Source organism: Salminus brasiliensis, chromosome 13, assembly GCF_030463535.1.
Source record: "Salminus brasiliensis chromosome 13, fSalBra1.hap2, whole genome shotgun sequence".
Lineage (NCBI taxonomy): Eukaryota > Metazoa > Chordata > Actinopteri > Characiformes > Bryconidae > Salminus > Salminus brasiliensis.
In genome coordinates, this window is record NC_132890.1 from 28583793 (window position 1) to 28603882 (window position 20090).

The 20090-nt window shown below is 39.2% G+C and overlaps 1 protein-coding gene across 1 annotated transcript; it reads right to left on the reverse strand.

Annotated features, from left to right (window-relative positions):
* Positions 1-553: 553 nt before the first annotated feature.
* fgf7 (fibroblast growth factor 7) lies at positions 554-19357 on the reverse strand. Its single transcript, XM_072695289.1, has 3 exons — positions 19081-19357; positions 4426-4532; positions 554-2880 (listed from the first exon to the last, which is right to left on the reverse strand). Exons 1-3 carry the CDS (start codon positions 19355-19357, stop codon positions 2662-2664), a joined length of 603 nt encoding a protein of 200 aa, XP_072551390.1. The 3' UTR covers positions 554-2661.
* Between the last annotated feature and the right edge of the window lie 733 nt (positions 19358-20090).

A 20090-nucleotide genomic window follows, 5' to 3' on the forward strand; every position in this document is an offset into this window, starting at 1 on the left:
GATGCCCTGGTATCTCCCCTCCACATAATGGTAAGAGGAGACATACACATGGACGTTTTAAATTTAGCACCTTCAACCACAGGCGCAGGTCCTCTGCTGTTGTTTAATGGAAAATAAGCTGTACAATGCTCCATTAAGTGGTGTGCAGGTGCCAGTGAGACGGCCTGGCGGGCTGACGGTCTAAATGGATGGACTAAACGGCTTTAGGCAAAATAAATGGAACTAGCCTGCTCTAGGCTAAAATGTAGGCTAAATGAATGGGATAAACTGCTGCAGGTTAAAGGGGTGGGCTAAACTGCTGTAGGCTAAAGTGGGGCTAAAGTGCTGTAAGCTAAATAAGTAAGGCTCAACTGCTGTATAATGCTACATATGTGTGATTAAACTGCTGTAGGCTGAAAAACTGCACAATGCTACATATGTGTGATTAAACTGCTGTAGGCCAAATAAGTGGGGCTAAACTGCTGTAGGATGAATGGGCCGGTATATGTAAATGTGAGGCAGTGTGATGCACAATGACTCTCAAAACACCTGGTATGAAAGACTTGTGTATTTATTTCTGTTTTTGGCTTTTCATATCTAAAATATAAAATACCATTTCTCATATTCGGTTTATGACATCGCATATAGCAGCAAAAGAAACACACACGCTCACTCAAGCCCTTACACACTCCTCACCCTGTGTTTGCAGTCTAGTGGTTAAAGCTTTTAGCTAATCAGATGGTGAGTGTGTACTTGACTTTATTCAAAGCGATAGTTTGGTGGAAAAATAATATTTACGTAAATTCTTACTTAGCGCAAAAATGTTGTCTATCGTCCAAGACATGCTAAGTGCTTTTTTTTTTAGGTTTACACTGAAGCTACAAGGCTAATGTTGCTATCAACTAATAAAAGCCTATACCCCACAAATTACCATCGTACACCACAATCACCCATACTTACCTGATTTTATGTAGGGGAAAGTCTTTGAACCACATCTTAAAGTCTGCTGATCTCCACCCCTAATCTAATACAGGTGATTAATTCCTGAATATTGGAGCCAAATGTGTTGGATGTAGTTGGTGGATCCAGCCATGGCTTATAGCTCTTTGTTAGCAGGTAACCTCTTATATAAGGTATAAACTTTTATTGTGCGCAACTCTGTTTATGTACTTTCATTTTATCACCAAACGATCACCTTTAACCTCAACCATACATACCACAACAATCACCCATCCAGATTTGACACAAACATCATAAATAACAATATTGAAGAACAGTTGTTTACAAACAGGAGAGCTTTAAGGCACGCTGGGAAATGTAAATGTGATAGAGAGTCCAGTGAGATGCGGTGTTTATCTTTTAGTGAAGTGCCAGTAAAGAGAGTAAATGGAATGTATGGTGCTAACAGAGAAACAAAAGACACCTGTTGGAAATGTGGAAACCCTCTGAATTCAGACAAAAAACCATAAATCATTTAAATGAGACAATCTACAGAAATGTGAGACAGTGAGAATTATTTAAAACTGCCTGTCTGCAGTGGGGCATGACCACTGTACCCTTAAAGCACTGATGCTGAAATCCTGGAAATCTTAAAGGACCCATACCCTACATTTTCCTTTATATTTATTTTCCCCAGTAATTTAGTATTTATGTAACTGTGCCTTTAGGACTAATATATATGTAACTAAGCTCTATTGTGATTGGCTGCCCAGTATTGTAGAATGACTGCCATTGGCTCAATGGGCAGGGCAAAACTGCTATAGGTTAAATGAATGGGACAAAACTGTTAGAGTGGGCAGGCCTAAACAACTGTAGGATGAATATGCGGACTGAAGAATAAATGGGCAGGGTTAAATTGCTGTGGGTTGAATGGGTGGTGCTAAACTGCTGTAGTGGAAGTGGCAGGGTAAGCTTGTTGCATGACCTAATTTTGGATTTATCCACTTTAGTATTCACAGTATTCACATACTACATCAGTTCAGTTATTTGTTTTTAATGATATGGCCCCTTTAAATGAGAGAACTGTGCTCAAGACCAAATTGTAGACCACTTGCAGACACTCAGTCTACAGTCTAGGTTACAGTGTAACGCCAGAACACACAAAAATAATTAAGAATAGAGTTTTAATGTTCTGTGGATTGCTGTATTCGTCTGTTTATACTGCTGACCTCATGGTAATATGTGTGGATTTATCTGTACTCAACAATGTCATATATCTCGTGCTCTGGAAGATCTCAGGCACTGGCGCTGCCACAGTACTAATAGCCACTTTATTGCTGATAGTAAAGTAGCGATTGTGTTCTGCTGTTGCTCTGACATGCATTTGTCCTCAGTTTGACGGGATACAGTAGAATTCTGCTTCTGCTCACATTTCACCATTTTATTACGAGTCCTTAAAGTCCCATCTGGTTTTTAACTGCCACTGTCTTTTTCTCCAAGTCAGAGAACTTCATTTGAGAAAGTGTTCAGAAATAAGTTGTTGTTCCATGTCCATCCAGCTCCCTGCATATCAGAGCTTCAGTAAAAGTCCAGTAAGTCTCCAAATAACACAAAATTCAAGAAATATCATGTCCACAACACATTGCGCTCAGTCCAGAGACCTTGACGCAGCAGGGAAGGAACAGTGGCCTGTTTTGAAACTGTTTATAGTGTTTGTACGGTTTGCGGAATAACTTTGGTGTGTCAGGCCAGTGTCTTGCCATCCTCCTTGCACTTGCGTGGGATGAAGTGTGAGGCGATACTCTCTTTGCGTGTTTTCTTGCCCCTCAACGGCCGGCCCTTCTGTGACAGAGAGATAAACATCTCCTTTCCGTCTTTAGTAGTCCATGTGTTAGATGAGTATGCCGTGTAGAAGTTTTCTAAAAACACCTCCTTAAAGATGCAGCTGTTGGTGTACTCTTTCTGTAGACCAGAGGAGAGAAGGTTAAAGCACCCCTACCTTCTAGATATTAAGAAATACACACTAGATACTGAATAGTGCGTAGTGCATACTCAATAGATTATATTAGGTACTGAATAATACAAAGTGGACACTAAATAACTCATAGTGGATACAGAATAATTCATAGTGGATACTGAATAGATTATGGTAGGTACTTAATAAGTCATAGTGGACACTCAATAAATCATTGTGGATAATAATAATTCATAGTGGATATTGAAAAATGTATAGTAGAAACTGAATAATTCAGTGGATACTAAATGATTATAGCAGAAACAGAATATTTCCTAGATGAGACAGAATTATTCATAGTGGATACTGAATAATGTATAGTGGATAATGAAACATGCATAATATATACTAAATAATTTGTAGTAGATACTGAATAATTCATTATGGATTCTGAACCATTCATATTAGATCCTGAATAAGTAGTGGTGTAACAGATCACAGATTATTTGCAATATGATTAATTGCAATTATTTGCAATTTATACTGATTGACCCCCACAACTGTGGAGTTTAACCATAACAGTGTGTAATACAGTTTTACTGCTGATGTTACTTTTTTACAGTGATAATTCCTTCAATCTGGATGCAGAGCTGCAGTAAAAACATACAGGCTGAGCAGCTGTCTATCATGTGAATGAAGCACATGGATAAAAACAAAACCATAAGGCAACATATGTAGTACGACCACACATCTGCAGCAACATTACTCTGGTGTGTGTGTGTGAGAGCAGATGCTCTATTAGTGTGAGGCATGGGAGTCTCATATGGAGAAGAAAAAAAGGAAAAAAAAAGAGAAATCTTCAAGTATGTCAACCTCAGGATGATCGACCCCACCATTAACTTTTAGTGTGGAATGGAATTAGGAAATATGGCGTGCCAGTGAATCCCTACATCACCAACAGACCGTGTCTATTTAACAGTCACTAATACACACAAAAATCAGACTGTGTCAAAATGAGAATCACTGCTACAAACAAATAGACGATGTTAAAACCTTTTTTCTTTTTTGCTGGTCCAAAAAACTGACTAACTGACTAACTGAAATCTGATCCATGACTCAAAAATCGGAATCCAATTTGAACCATGAGTGTTGTGATCTGCAACACCATTATAAATAAGTTATAGTAGATGCTAAATCTAAATATATATATACACATTTTTTTACCCCCTTAACACAGCAAGACTTAACTGGTGGGGGTTTTCTCTGGCAATAGAAGTTGGTACTTTTAGCCCGCCGGCAGGCCTTAGGCTGTTTAAGGGGTTAAGGAATAATTCAATTCAATTGAATCCTTAAACCCTTATCTGTAGTCTAAACCATTGTTACCTGAACCCTAATACGCTTGCAGTTTAATGGACATGACTTTATTAATCATTGATGACCCAATAAGACTAGTAAGTAGATTAAAAATAATACTTGTGTTAACACATTTTGTGTGTGTGTGTGTGTGTGTGTGTGTGTGTGTGTGTGTTTTGAGTGCAGAGTGATCAGGTTACCGTTCCATACAGCACTCCATTGTTTCTCATAGAAATAAAATACTGGCTCTTCACCCCTTTAATGGCCAGAACGCCTCCCTCTGACACCGACCGAATCTCCAGAATACCTGCACAAACACACATACATTCAAACATATGGGTTAACAAGGGGGAGAGTGTGTGTGTTGTGGAGAGGTACCTGGCGACTAATCTCCTTTTCTCTATCAATAACATGTTGCCTCACTTATACTGCTTGCTATTACTTAAAGGTGATAAACATCTAGTTTAAGTCTGAGACGAGTATAGTTACCGTGTTTTTAGTAGTTTAAGTCTGAGACGAGTATAGTTACCGTGTTTTTAGTAGTTTAAGTCTGAGACAAGTATAGTTACCGTGTTTTTAGTAGTTTAAGTCTCAGACGAGTATAGCTACCGTGTTTTTAGTAGTTTAAGTCTCAGACAAGTATAGTTACCGTGTTTTTAATAGTTCATGTCTCAGACGAGTATAGTTACCGTGTTTTTAGTAGTTTAAGTCTGAGACGAGTATAGTTACCGTGTTTTTAGTAGTTCATGTCTCAGACGAGTATAGCTACCGTGTTTTTAGTAGTTTAAGTCTGAGACAAGTATAGTTACCGTGTTTTTAGTAGTTTAAGTCTCAGACGAGTATAGCTACCGTGTTTTTAGTAGTTTAAGTCTCAGACAAGTATAGTTACTGTGTTTTTAATAGTTCATGTCTCAGACGAGTATAGTTACCGTGTTTTTAGTAGTTTAAGTCTGAGACGAGTATAGTTACCGTGTTTTTAGTAGTTTAAGTCTGAGACAAGTATAGTTACCGTGTTTTTAGTAGTTTAAGTCTCAGACGAGTATAGCTACCGTGTTTTTAGTAGTTTAAGTCTCAGACAAGTATAGTTACCGTGTTTTTAATAGTTCATGTCTCAGACGAGTATAGTTACCGTGTTTTTAGTAGTTTAAGTCTGAGACGAGTATAGTTACCGTGTTTTTAGTAGTTCATGTCTCAGACGAGTATAGCTACCGTGTTTTTAGTAGTTTAAGTCTGAGACAAGTATAGTTACCGTGTTTTTAGTAGTTTAAGTCTCAGACGAGTATAGCTACCGTGTTTTTAGTAGTTTAAGTCTCAGACAAGTATAGTTACCGTGTTTTTAATAGTTCATGTCTCAGACGAGTATAGTTACCGTGTTTTTAGTAGTTTAAGTCTGAGACGAGTATAGTTACCGTGTTTTTAGTAGTTCATGTCTCAGACGAGTATAGCTACCGTGTTTTTAGTAGTTTAAGTCTGAGACAAGTATAGTTACCGTGTTTTTAGTAGTTCATGTCTCAGACGAGTATAGTTACCGTGTTTTTAGTAGTTTAAGTCTCAGACGAGTGTAGTTACCGTGTTTTTAGAAGTTTAAGTCTCAGACGAGTATAGTTACCGTGTTTTTAGTAGTTTAAGTCTGAGACGAGTATAGTTACCGTGTATTTAGTAGTTCATGTCTCAGACGAGTATAGTTACCGTGTTTTTAGTAGTTTAAGTCTCAGATGAGTATAGTTACCGTGTTTTTAGTAGTTTAAGTCTCAGACGAGTATAGTTACCGTGTTTTTAGTAATTTAAGTCTCAGACGAGTATGGTTACTGCGTTTTTAGTAGTTTAAGTCTGAGACGAGTATAGTTACCGTGTTTTTAGTAGTTTAAGTCTGAGACGAGTATAGTTACCGTGTTTTTAGTAGTTTAAGTCTGAGACGAGTATAGTTACCGTGTTTTTAGTTGTTCATGTCTGAGACGAGTATAGCTACCATGTTTTTACTAGTTAAAGTCTAAGATGAGTATAGTTACCGTGTTTTTAGTTGTTTAAGTCTGAGACGAGTATAGTTACCGTGTTTTTAGTTGTTCATGTCTGAGACGAGTATAGCTACCATGTTTTTACTAGTTAAAGTCTAAGATGAGTATAGCTACTGTGGTTTTAGTAGTTTTAGTCTGAGACGGGTATAGCTAACGTGGACATTTTCTAAGAACACCCCCTTAAAGATGCAGCTGTGGGTGTACTCATTCTGTATGCCAGAGGAAAGATTTAGGCACATCCCATCTTCTAGATACTGAATGAGTAATGTTTAACACAGACCAAAAATCATAAAACTGAATCCTAATTCATGTCAAACCTGAACATATGAGTATCATTTTGTGTGTGAGACAGAGAGAGAGAGAGTGCATAAGAAGGATAAGAGTTCCGGGTAACAGTAAGCTGTGTGATTGAGAAAATTATTCCCCAATGTGATCTGTGTGTGTGTGTGATCTGTGTATATGGCTGCGTGATTGAGAGGACCTATTCCCTGTGTGTGTGTGTGTTGGTTTGGGTGGTCATTACTCTGAGAGAGATTAAAGCTGAGCCTGAGGGCCCGGGGGCTGTCAGAGCTGCTTTGCACGCTACACTACAGCCAATAAAACCACAGCATCACGGCACACAGACAGAACACACACACAACAGGGCCAGACGGATTGTTGACTGTTGATCAGTATAGCCAATAGAATAGGACTTGTGTTCTCTGGAATGATGGTGCTCCATCCAATACTTTTGGGATAAGTTGATGAGGTGGGGTGGTGATCGTCCAACATCTTGACCTCACTAATGCTCTTGCAGTAGTTGCAGTAAAATCCTCCCAGCATTGCTCCATATTAGTATAAGGCATTCACTAGACAGTAGAGACAGTTACTCCAACAAAAGCGGGATCAACTCTTTTTTTAATACCCTTGATTTTGGAAGAAACAGTGAACAAGCAGATGCCCCAATACTTTTGTACATACAGTGCATATGGACTGGGAAAAAATGTTTTGTGTGTGTTATTTTAATTGTGTTGTTTAGTGTTTCTCCAGTCTAAACTGGTTTGCTACAAAACGCATAGTTAGACCTAAAATCACATTGATGCACGCAACTGACCGGCTGATGGATTTCATTTGCGATAAAATGAGAGATTTCATTATATTTCGACTACATATGAGAGGATTTCACGTGCTAAGCTTTCAGCTTTTGCAATGCAGCTTTGGATACTTGTGATTCATGCCAAGAGCATTGTGCTGGATTAGAATAGCACAGTTTAGAGAGTATCTCAGCATGTTTAGATCAGAGATAGTGTGTGTGTTTAGTGTGTGTTTAATTCTCTGGCGGAGAACCCTGCATACACTCCCTCAGCACTCACTTTGCACTCACTTCAAAACCTGACCTTTACTGAGCGTCGCTAGGTTCATTTACATTTACAGTTAGTCATTCAGCAGACACTATTACCCAGAGCAACATACAAAAAGTGCAACTGATACAGAGTGCCCAAAGACACTGCAGAACCTAGAACCTTAGGGAGAAGAGCCATACCATAGCATGATCTAGCTAATTATAAAAAGATAGCTTGTTTTATATGTATGTTTACTTGCTTTAGTTTTAAGTAAGAAAACACTGAGGATATGTGCAGGATTAGTGCATATCCTATATTTGTCTTGAATGTTTTTTTCATATTTATATACAATAACACTTCCATATGGCCTAATTAATTACAATATCACAATTTTCCAACCTCTTATCCTTTAGAATTTCAATAGACTGTGCCTTTAAGATTGAGATATGTAAATGAGCTTTGTTTTCTGATTGGGGGACCTGTATCATGCCATGTTTAAAAAGCAGTCTGGCCTGAAACACTCCATATACCTTCAGCTGATAAGCTGAATGAGCGGATATATTTAAATGCACTGCCCCCATTATATGAGGCCCTTTAACTCAATGAGTCAATCAAAGCAAAGTGCTGCACTGCTCCAAAAATGTTACAGTTCAGCCATCTTATGCTTTCAGAGAGTGTGTGCCCTTTTGTCACGTCTTTTCAATGTTGTATGTGAGCTGCTCAAAAACAACAATCAAAGCAACACTATGGAAGATTGTCAAAGTAGATAATTTTTTCTGGATAAGCTAAGAGATCACTGACCACTGAGAGTGTCACTGACATGGTACAAGTAATATTTCCAGATTTTATGCAAATTTGACTTCTCAAGTCAAGTCAAGTCAAGTGGGTTTATTGTCATTTCAACTACATACAGAGTACACAGTGAAACGAAACAACGTTCCTCCAGGACCATGGTGCAACATAGACAGTGCATACAAGACACAAGTGCAACACAAACAAACAAGTGCGGACAGACAACACAACACAGTACAGACCAGAGAATAATAAATAATTGACGGTAGTGTGCAATTGTGCAATGTGTAATAAATAGAGTCCAGTGAGGTAGTAAAGTTATTAGTGCAATGCTTTGTGCAAAAATGCTTCCCCTTTTTTCCTGGGGTAAATGGTTGGAGAGAGAGAGAGAGAGAGAGAGAGAGAGTGTACATGTACCAAAAGATATCAGTTCAGAAGTTGAGTTGTGTTGAGGAGTCTGATGGCTTGGGGGAAGAAGCTGTTGCAGAGTCTGGTCGTGTTGGACCGGATGCTGCGGTACCTTCTTCCTGATGGCAGGAGGGAGAACAGTCTGTTCTCCCTTCGGTATGTAACTTCTTCAAAGTTACATACCGCAGTTAGCAGTGTGCCAAGCCTGGGGGCTATTCTTCTATTTACAAGTCAGTGGAGCACAATAATGATTCTGAAGTTGTTAATAATAATAATGTTATATAAATATAATGTTAATAATTCTGAATACTGTTGCTTTAATAAAGGACTGCTGAATAAGCTTCATAATCAGCTTTTCTCTTTGATGTCTTTTACTTATCTCATCCAAAATGGTGCACATGACAATGCGCATCATGTGAGTCCAGCAGCCAGCTTGATGAAAGATTAGCTTGCCCCCACACAACATACCATAAGAGCCCCAATTCCAGTAATAATACTGAGTACTTTAGTAATAGTGCATTATCTTGCACAGAACATACCTAAACTTTCCAATTGGGAATGTAATCGGACACAGGTGTTTCCCTGGCTGTTATTCCTCTGTTGAACAGATTATGTTAAGGATTACCCACCTCATTCAGTTGGATAGAAACTGTCTTTGGAATGGCCTCAACTGGACTAGTCTTTTCTGACTGAAGTGTATACATGGATGTATTCTATTATATAAAGCTGTTAGTCAGATTACTATCTGTTTATTATCAGTCTGCATGTAAACATGGCTGGTAAAAAAACTGGCTGAAATGCTTTTGTTAGTAAAGTTGTACATAATAGCAGCTGTGCCAGTAATATTTGTGTGTGTGTGTGTGTGTGTGTGTGTGTGTGTGAGAGAGAGAGAGAGAGAGAGAGAGAGAGAAAGAGAAAGAGAAAGAGAGAGCTCTCCTAAGCTCTTGTGTATGATCAGTTTCTCCCATAAATGGCCCACTGCTGGAGTGTGTTGATGGATGCTTTAGTTCTGACTCTCTGAGCTTTTATGTGTCCATCGTTCTGTCTGTTGTTGGGGCAACAAAATGAGTCACGAGTGCAGTGTTTCAGAGTGCAGCGTCTGTGGCTGATTACACAAAACATCTTAAGTGAATTTTGGCCCTAAATTGTCTCTTATTCATCTCTTAATCTGCAGCAAGCTGAGTAAAAACCTCTACAGAGAAATCCTCATTCTCATTAACTTACATTTATATATGCAAATCAATCCTCTAAGCATTGCAATATTTAAGATTAGTCTTATAATAAGATATTTATGTAGGCGGTCACTGATACAGATGTGCTAAATGCACTTTTTACTTTCTACTCAAAGAGCTGCAAAATCAATTGTTTACTTAAAAATGACACTGCTGAACTTAACTACTTTAAGGTGCACACACTAGCATTTACATATGTATAATTACGTATGTATAATCTCCACAGAAAAACATGAACCATTAAAACAGGAGCATCCATGAGAACATGAGCTAAGCATGGGATACAGGGGTAAAAAAAAACCCTAGCATTGGTCTGTGGAGCAGTGGAGCTTCATTTATTACCTTTGGGATAAGCTGGAGTGGCAGAACTAATCATCCAAGGTTAGTGCCTGACTTCACTGATGCTCAACGTGATTGCTAATGATTTTAGAAGAAATACTGGAGGAGCAGAGGCCTTCATACTTTTAAACATGATCCAAACGTGAGCCTGACAGACTGTAATACACTACATGAAGCAGAGAGGGGTGATATCCTCAATTAAAAGTATGGAGCCAAGACTATACTGGAGTGTATTATAGTACATACTGTGCTTAATAGTAGGTCCCCCTTGTGGATTCCATAAGACCTCTGAAGGTGTCCTGTGATATCTGGCACCAAGACGTTAGCAGCAGATCGTGAGGTGGGGCCTCCATGGATCACATCAATGAGCCTTAGGTGCCCATGACCCTGACGCTTTTTTTACTGGTGGCCCTTTCTAGCACCACTTTTTGGTAGGTGCTGACCATGACATATCAGGAAAACCCCACAAGACCTGCCTGATGTTTTGGAGATATTCTGACCCAGTCGTCCAGCCATCACAGTTTGGCCCGAGTCAAAGTGATAAAGATTCTTATGCTTGTCCATTTGTCCTGATTTTAACACAAGCATCACTTTCTGACTGTTCATTTGCTGCCTAATATAACCACATCTGGACAGATTCCACAGTAGATGAAGATTCGACTGTCAGAGGTGCTAATAGTGCTTATGGCTGATTGATGTACATTATATATGTATGTGTATTAGAGACACACTGATGAGTTTTTGAGACAGTTTTGAGCCAATATGTAATATCATGCATTTCTAAGGATGGCCATACATAAACATTTTTTAAATGTTGAAATTAGGACTGAATCAATTACATAGAAATACAACATTTATTAGCATGTTTATTTTTTTTAGGGTTTCAAATGTTGTACATATGAACAGATATTTCCGTGCAGTAGTCCAGCATCACTTCAACACTCTCTTTTGGAGGAAATGCATAATCACATTTCAGATATCTAACACATCTAAACATCTGTCTAACAATTATCATGTTTTTGAAGGACTTATCTGCTAATACTGATATGATTCCAGTGTCATTGAGTAGCTCCATCAGAAATATATAAAAGCTTTAAAAGATGTAAGATGTTTTAAGAGATTTGGAGGTGAGCTTCAGTTTTTATGCAACAAATATCTGAAACTCTTTACCTGTCAGGGACAATGTGCTTAATGTAGCTTAGCATTCTGTTAGCCAATCCTTTTATTGTTCTTATTTTTATTCTTATTCTAGGTTTATTTTATTTAGTTCTATTTGTTTTCTATTTTTTTTGTACATTTCTTCAAAATATAATTTTATGTCAGACATTTATGTAATTTATAATGTTAGATATTTGATGTCTTTATAATTTAAAATATTTTGAATATCATATATTTTTAGAAAGATTACATACTATTCTTTTAGATATGATCGTATTTGTTATTTACAGTTTTATTTACATGGTTTTGATATTTTGTTTAATTTAACTGTGAAGTTTTGAAGTACAGTAATAAAGTACAGCACACAGTATTTACATACAGTAAGTATGTGCTGTAACCAAGTACAGCACTGATGTATAGTAATGAGATACAGTAATGACACGAAGAGATATTAAGTATTTGCTACGTCTATAAATCAGCGCTTAGGTAAAAAAATTTATCTATAGAGCAAATTCTGATCTCTGTCTGATCCCTGACTTTTTACACTACAGAAACAGCAGACGTGTCTGACTCTGACTTGGTCTTCTCTTCAGCACTAACGCTCTGCACACTTTAGCTTGTCTGTCCTGCTGTGTTGCCCACCACAGCCAGCATCATTAACCTCACTGTTGTGCTTTCAGGATCTTTAAAAGGTCAAATCAGTTCGGTTCAAGGCAGTGACTCAGAGCTCCGGCCGCTTTTCCACAACGCAGCCCGTTTGGATTGTCTGTATTTACGCAGATAAATTGGGTTTGTTCACTTTTCAGTTCAGTTGTTGAAAGGCAGAGAAATGGTTTGGGGAAAATGTCTGCCAGTTAAACAGTGAAATGAAGTAAGGACAGCTCAGATGAGTCACTGCAGCTGCTTTACTTCACAGTGCACTCCAGTAAACGCAGGAGTTGCGTTATAAGGCGAGACGCTGTTTACAAGAAATGTTACATATTCACTCAGCCTTCAGTGCAATCAGTTCTCCAGTGTGACGTTTGAATCATCGCCAGATTTTTGCCCTAAATAGATGCATGGTGGTCTGCAGAACCCCCCCCCCCCCACACACACACACACAAGTCACAGATAGTCTGTTTTGGCTGAGAATGTGAGGTTTAAATGAGCTTTAAACAGGCTGTACCTTTATGACTGATATGTAAATGATCTCTGTTTTGATTGGCTGCCTTGTGTTATGCATCATTTAAAAAGCAAGATGAGCTAAAACACTCCTTATAATGTTAGTGTGGCTGAACTGCTGTAGGCTGAATAGGCGGGGCTAAATTGCTGTATATGATATATATAATGTCTCTACAGTCACAAGGGGGAACATGAAGCCACTGCTGCTCTCAGTGGACATCAGTAATAAAGACTGGACAGTGCGGCCACTTTGTGAAGTTGTTCAGTCTTATGTGAAACTCTATTGCTGAATTATTAACAGTAATACATGCATTCTGTGCATTGTGTTCACTTACACAGCTCAGACACAACAAACTGCTTTCAAACTGAACTAAGTCTTTGTGTAGACTCAAATTAATTGACAGTCCTCATTTCGGAGTGGACTGTATAGTTCAGTCTGCTGTAGGTGAGAAACTTTTCTGGCTGTGTTCAGTGAGGCCTTAAAGAAGTAATTGCGCTGCTCTGAGTGACTAGCGAAACACTTTACTGAATTAAGCCCGTTAGAGGCAACTGTATTTTTCATTAATCTGTCCGCCTTACAGCCGTACTTGTTGTGTCAGCTGGAAATAATAGTGAATAGCTGGTGTGTAATTCACATGGGGACATTCATTTCTATTAGGGAAAGTCACTATACTTGCTCTGTAACTTTTGGAAGCTAGCGTCTGGAGCCCAAAGCTGCATACAAATGTAACTAAAGAAATAAGGAGCCAAAAGGACATATCATAGCTATTATAGCTAAAAGGACACTCTGACCATAATAAACAAATTACCCATTGCTACAGCTGTAGTAAAAATTGCACCTGCCAGTGGTTGATGTCTATATTTATGTAATGCTAGGATGATAGGTTGAGCCCAGTGTTACCATGCTGTAATTGTTTGTGGATACCACAGACACACTGATTACCACAGACACACTGAATACCTCAGACACTGAATACCTCAGACACTGAATACCACAGACACTGAATATCACATACACTAAATACCACAGACACACTAAATACCTCAGACACACTGAATACCACAGACACACTGAATACCACAGACATTGAATACCACAGACACACTGAATACCACAGACACTGAATACCTCAGACACACTGAATACCACAGACACACTGAATACCACAGACACTGAATACCACAGACATTGAATACCACAGACACACTGAATACCACAGACACTGAATACCACAGACACTGAATACCTCAGACACACTGAATACCACAGACACTGAATACCACAGACACTGAATACCTCAGACACACTGAATACCACAGACACTGAATACCACAGACACACTGAATACCACAGACACTGAATACCTCAGACACACTGAATACCACAGACACTGAATACCACAGACACTGAATACCACAGACACACTGAATACCACAGACACTGAATACCACAGACACACTGAACACCACAGACACTGAATACCACAGACACACTGAATACCACAGAGACTGAATACCTCAGACACACTGAATACCACAGACACTGAATACCACAGACACACTGAATACCACAGACACTGAATACCACAGACACACTGAATACCACAGACACTGAATACCACAGACACACTGAACACCACAGACACTGAATACCACAGACACACTGAACACCACAGACACTGAATACCACAGACACACTGAATACCACAGAGACTGAATACCTCAGACACACTGAATACCACAGACACTGAATACCACAGACACACTGAATACCACAGACACACTGAACACCACAGACACTGAATACCACAGACACACTGAACACCACAGATACTGAATACCTCAGACACACTGAATACCACAGACACACTGAATACCACAGACACACTGAATACCACAGACATTGAATACCACAGACACTGAATACCACAGACATTGAATACCTCAGACACACTGAATACCACAGGCACACTGAATACCTCAGACACACTGAATACCACAGACACTGAATACCACAGACACTGAATACCTCAGACACACTGAATACCACAGACACACTGAATACCACAGACACACTGAATACCTCAGACACACTGAATACCACAGACACACTGAATACCACAGACACACTGAACACCACAGACACTGAATACCACAGACACACTGAATACCACAGACACACTGATAACCACATAAACACTGGACACCACAGGACACACTGAAAACAACAGAAATACTGAACACCACATAAAACATAGATACCACAGAAACACTGAAAACCACAGAAACAACTGCATACCCCATAAATACTTCAAAAAACACCAAAAATAGTCACATCTGGAATGGCTAGCTTATCAAGCTATGAACATTTAAAGGTGTAAAAGTAAAAGTGTTATTTTTAGTGTATGTCGGTTAATTAACTCTCAGGACTGGCACAAAATGTTGTTGCATCAGTGCAGAGCTAACGGCGTAATCCACCTGGAGGTGAGTTTACTAGCACCCATGCAGGTGTTCAATGTGAAGCACTGACCCACAACCAGTCATGCACTTATGATCTAATCCATCACAGCAACATGTGGTCATATCATTTCCCCTAGTTTATGTTAGTAAACTGCCAACCCCTCCTAAATATGATCAAAAACAGAGCAATAAATATGAATGAGAACATATCTAAGAACCTGATCCTCATTAATACTTTATGTCAGTTTAACAGCCGCTTTTAAAACTCTATGCTATGTGTGTGTGTGTGTGTGTGTGTGCGCGTGTGTATTGCTGTGACCTGCAGTCGTCTGGTTCAACCTCTCAGCCGTTAAATATGATTGGATGATTTATTCGATATGTGCGTGCACTGGCCTGGTTGGACTAAATATGTGAGTGTGTGTGCTGGAGTGTGTGTGTGTGTGTGCTCTGGTTTGCGTGTGTTCTCTGTGGACAGTCAGAAGGCACATCTGGGTGTATCAATTTTTCTGCTTTTCAGCGCCAAATGTTACGCAATCATCTATTCCCTCTCGTCTCAAGACGCTCGCTGCCTGTCACGCGAGCAAACACACACAGAAAACATCCACTTACACAGCCCGTATAACAGAGTATACACAGTTCATATACAGAACGTCTGTGTTTGTGTATCTTCAGTTTACAGCTTCCTCACATGCTCTCACTGCGCAAAAAATGTTCTCTTAGCAAGTGAAATCATCTTAACTTGAGTCTAAACAGCTAATATTTCTCATTTTAAGATTGTTGTAAAAATTCCATTCAATTATTGAACATATTTTTTCTGAATAGAAGCACATGAGATCATAAGGGAAGAGAGACTTCCTGAACACAGACCAGGCTAGCAGCTGTTACTCTGGAGGCCTCACACTACAGAGAAGAGTGATACAGGCAGTGGTATAGTGTGCTGTGAGGTTGGGAAATCTACCTGTCTGTATGTCTGTTTATCTATCTATGTATATATCTGTCTGTCTATTTGTTCATATATCTGTCTGTCTGTCTACCTATGTATATACCTGTCTGTCTGTCTGTGGATATATTTATCTGTCTGTCTATGTATATATCTATCTGCCTGTCTGTATGTATTTCTGTATATCCATGTACATATATGTCTCACTGTCTATCTATATATACATCTATCTGTCTGTCTGTCTATCTGTTCATATATATGTGTCTGTGTGTCTGTGATGTTAGGTGATGTGAAGATCTGAGATATGTCTGTGTCTACCTAGTGTGATCTGTATAGTGCTAGCAACTCTTTAAACTACCTCAGTATCTCATATCACACTATATAACCCTGTCACTCTCTTACATCACACTACCTCATTCTATCTGTAATCACACTATAACTTGCGTTACACTACCTCACTCTGTACCACTTTGTCTCACTTGCATTATATCACTAGTTCACTCTTGCTATCTCACACCACACTACCTTATCCTACCTGCAGTAATCACCCTCTATCTCACTTCACACTACCTCATTCAATCTGCAGTCACTCTGCCACACCAACAGCAGCCTTTTACTGATGTATTGTGCATGTTTACAGTAAATCTCTGTAAAATACAGTCTCTCAAATTGTGTAGTTATGTTGATCAGTCACTTTACTATACTATAAAGATACTCTGGCACCAGGCCAAGCAGTGCTTTAGGAAGGCTTGCGCTTTTTATGAACTCATGTCCTTGTTTCTGATGGAAGCCGTTAACTGAACACACACAAACACAGAGACTCTTTACTGTCTATTAACTGAGTGTGCACTGTTATATTGTCTGTGTAAGGCTGTGTGTGTGTGTATGTGTGTGTGTGTGTGAATATCTCCTGTCCTGTTCCTCAAAGCTGGGTTATAAGGTGTGTGTGTGTGTGTATGTGTGTGTGTGTGTGTGTGTGTGGCTGCAGTCTGTTAGTCCCTCTCTGTCTCTCTCTCTCTGACAGATGTGGAAAACACAGGACATTTGTTTCCTTCATTAAGATTCCTTCTGTCGCGGCTGTTGAGAAACGTTTATCCAAGTGCAGCACCTGTTTCGCTTTAACGCTGTCATTTCTCCGCCTGCACGCTAAAACGGCCGACACACTAACCCAGCTGCACACTAATCCTGGGTCTCCAGGTGAGCTAGAACAATCTGGACACAAAGCTGTGGAGCTCAGGCCCAGATCTCCTCAAACAGACGACAACAAATCCACACAAACCAGTATAAGCACTGAACATGCTGCTAAATCCCACAGTCATACAGTTACCAAAATAAACAATGGACCCATACCAGCAGTCTTCCACTGCAGAAGTTGAAGCAGGTTCCACTGCTGGATCTTTCAACCACTGGCAACCACGGTCAATAATCGCTGAAGTTAGTGCAACCCTGTTCAAATGACATGTTGTGGAATTTCTACACCCTTAAAATAGTGCTTCAGGTAATCTTTAGTACTGCTAGTATTAAAGGTGCTTTGAGTGATGCCATTTTTGGTTCTATAAAGAACCATTTATGTAGAAGAGGTGTGCAGTCCCTTTATAAGAATAGTGGTTATTATATGGCATCACTCAAAGAACCCTTTGTAGCACCTTTATTTTCAAGAGCGCATATCATATACATTTGAAAACTGAAAGAACGTTTGGATGCTCAAATGTTTTGTTTTGCCTGGATTGGTGTAAAACCCTGTTGAAGGTGGTTCTATATAACACCAAAAGGGTGCCATTTTTATTATTATGAATATGAGTAAGTTTTCTGCATTTTTTGAACACAATATCTATGTTTGTGCAGTGTTCATAAGGCTAAAAGACTTTTTAAGTCTTTTACATTTGTCATAAAGTCTGCTCCATCAATCCTGAAGTCAGTTTACCCCGGAAAAGGTTGCTAATGCTTGTTGGAATAAGGCTTTATGACTGTTTATAGAGGTGTCACATAGTATGTAGTTAGCACCATGATCATTGGTGGGGTATAAGCTTTCATTGCATAAGCTTCTATTATTTCCTAGCTAAATTAGCCTTGTAACACAAGTTTGTTCGCTGGAAATATTGGCGGGAAATAATCTTTTTCACCATGTACCACCATGTACCATGTACCCCACCACTAATTGGTGGGGTACAAGCTTGAATTACTTTTTTTTAGCTACATTAGCTTCATAGGTAAAGTTAGCATGATGCCAACATACCTCTCAGCTTTATTGGCCTTGTAACACAATTTTCTATAGTGCTAATTGGTGAGGCATAAGCTTCTATTATTTGTGATAAAAATGCTAAACTAGCCTCGTAGCATAAATTTGCTCGTTCATTTGTGGGTGATAAGCTTTGTTTATTTCTCTGCTAATTTAGCCTTATACCACAAGTTTGCATGATGTTAACTGGTGGAATTCAATAGAATTAAGCAATAAAAAAAAAAAATTAAAGCAATAGCTTGTTAGCCATATTAGCCTTGCAGCACATATTTGGATAATGCTAATTGGTAAAGTACAAGTTTTTTATTACATGTGTAGTATTTTAGCTCCATAGCACATATGTGCATAATGCTAATTAGTGGGAAACAAGCTTTTTTACTTGTTAGATATAATAGCATCATAAGTGTATAATGCTAATTGGTGGAGAACAAGCTTCTATTATGGATTAGCTGTTATAGCCTCAAAGCACAAGTTTGTATGATGTTAAGTGGTGGAGAACAAGCTTCTTTTACTTGCCAGCTATGATAACCATGTTTGATGCTAACTGGTGGGACATAAGATTCTATTACATATATCTACTATAGGCTCAAAGCTTCAGAGTGAAACTAAAGGCAGACAGAAAACATGCCTTGGCTGATCAACTACATTTATGGAAAGGAGGAGGAAACTGGGAAACTGAGAGAATTTGATTGATCTCAGAAGTATCACTTTCACTTAAGTGTGTATGCTTTAACATGATTATGCTAAGGCTCTGTGTGTGTGTATCTGTGTGTGACGTGCCACACTCACTGTAGCAGTCATTGGGGTCCTGCGTGCCACTGATGTTGCCGTGCTGGTCTATAGTGAGGAACCACTGCGTGCGGCTGTATAGCCGGCGTGTCCGAACGTCCCCCCCCTCCATGTAGTCGTAGTTGCGAGTGTGCCGCTCGTGCCTGGAGCAGTTGCACAGGGCCGAGTGGTCAGCTAGAGCCACGTCCAGCCCACAAATCCACAGCAGCGCTCGGAGGCAGAGTACGAACAGCAGCAGGTCTGGCCTTTTCCTCTCTACAATCCATCTGTGCATCATAAGGCACTGCTGGGGGGGGCCACGGGCACCATACTGAGAGACAGGAAGTCCAATAGCTGTGGACGCCGAGGGGGTCCAGACACACTTTGGGGTTCCAAACGCACTCCGACTGACTCTCTCCCTCCTCAAGCTGTGCTTCGGCCTTGACCTTTGATGTCCACGTTTATAGGCTTTGTCAGTACCGGGAAGAGTTTAGTGATGTTTAGGGATCCTAAACAGAGACAGACGTTACAATAATTTTGCATAGGTTTGGAGTGAAAAAGGAAGTTTGGGCACCCCAAAAGATTTGTGCTCTCAGATAACTTTTACCAAAGTCTCAGACTTTAATTAGCTTGTTAGGGCTATGGCTTGTTCACAGTGCACATTTAAAAGCTTTATCAATACTCCTCAAACCTTGTCCCAACAATCAGCAGCCATGGGCTCTTCTAAGCAGCTGCCTTGCCCTCTGAAATGTGCAGCGAGACCTGCTCAAATGTGACATCTCATCTCTCACTTTCTGACTAGGGGGGACGATATATATATATATGTGTATATATATATATATATATATATGTGTATATATATATATATATATATATATATATATATATATATATATATATATACATACATTCAAGCAAAAATCTCCAAAATAGTAACTTCAGAAAATTAAAAACCCTTCTTAACCTTCAACATGAGTCAAAGTAAGCCAAAGTATTCATTTTGGAGCATTTCTATTGGTCCATTTATCATA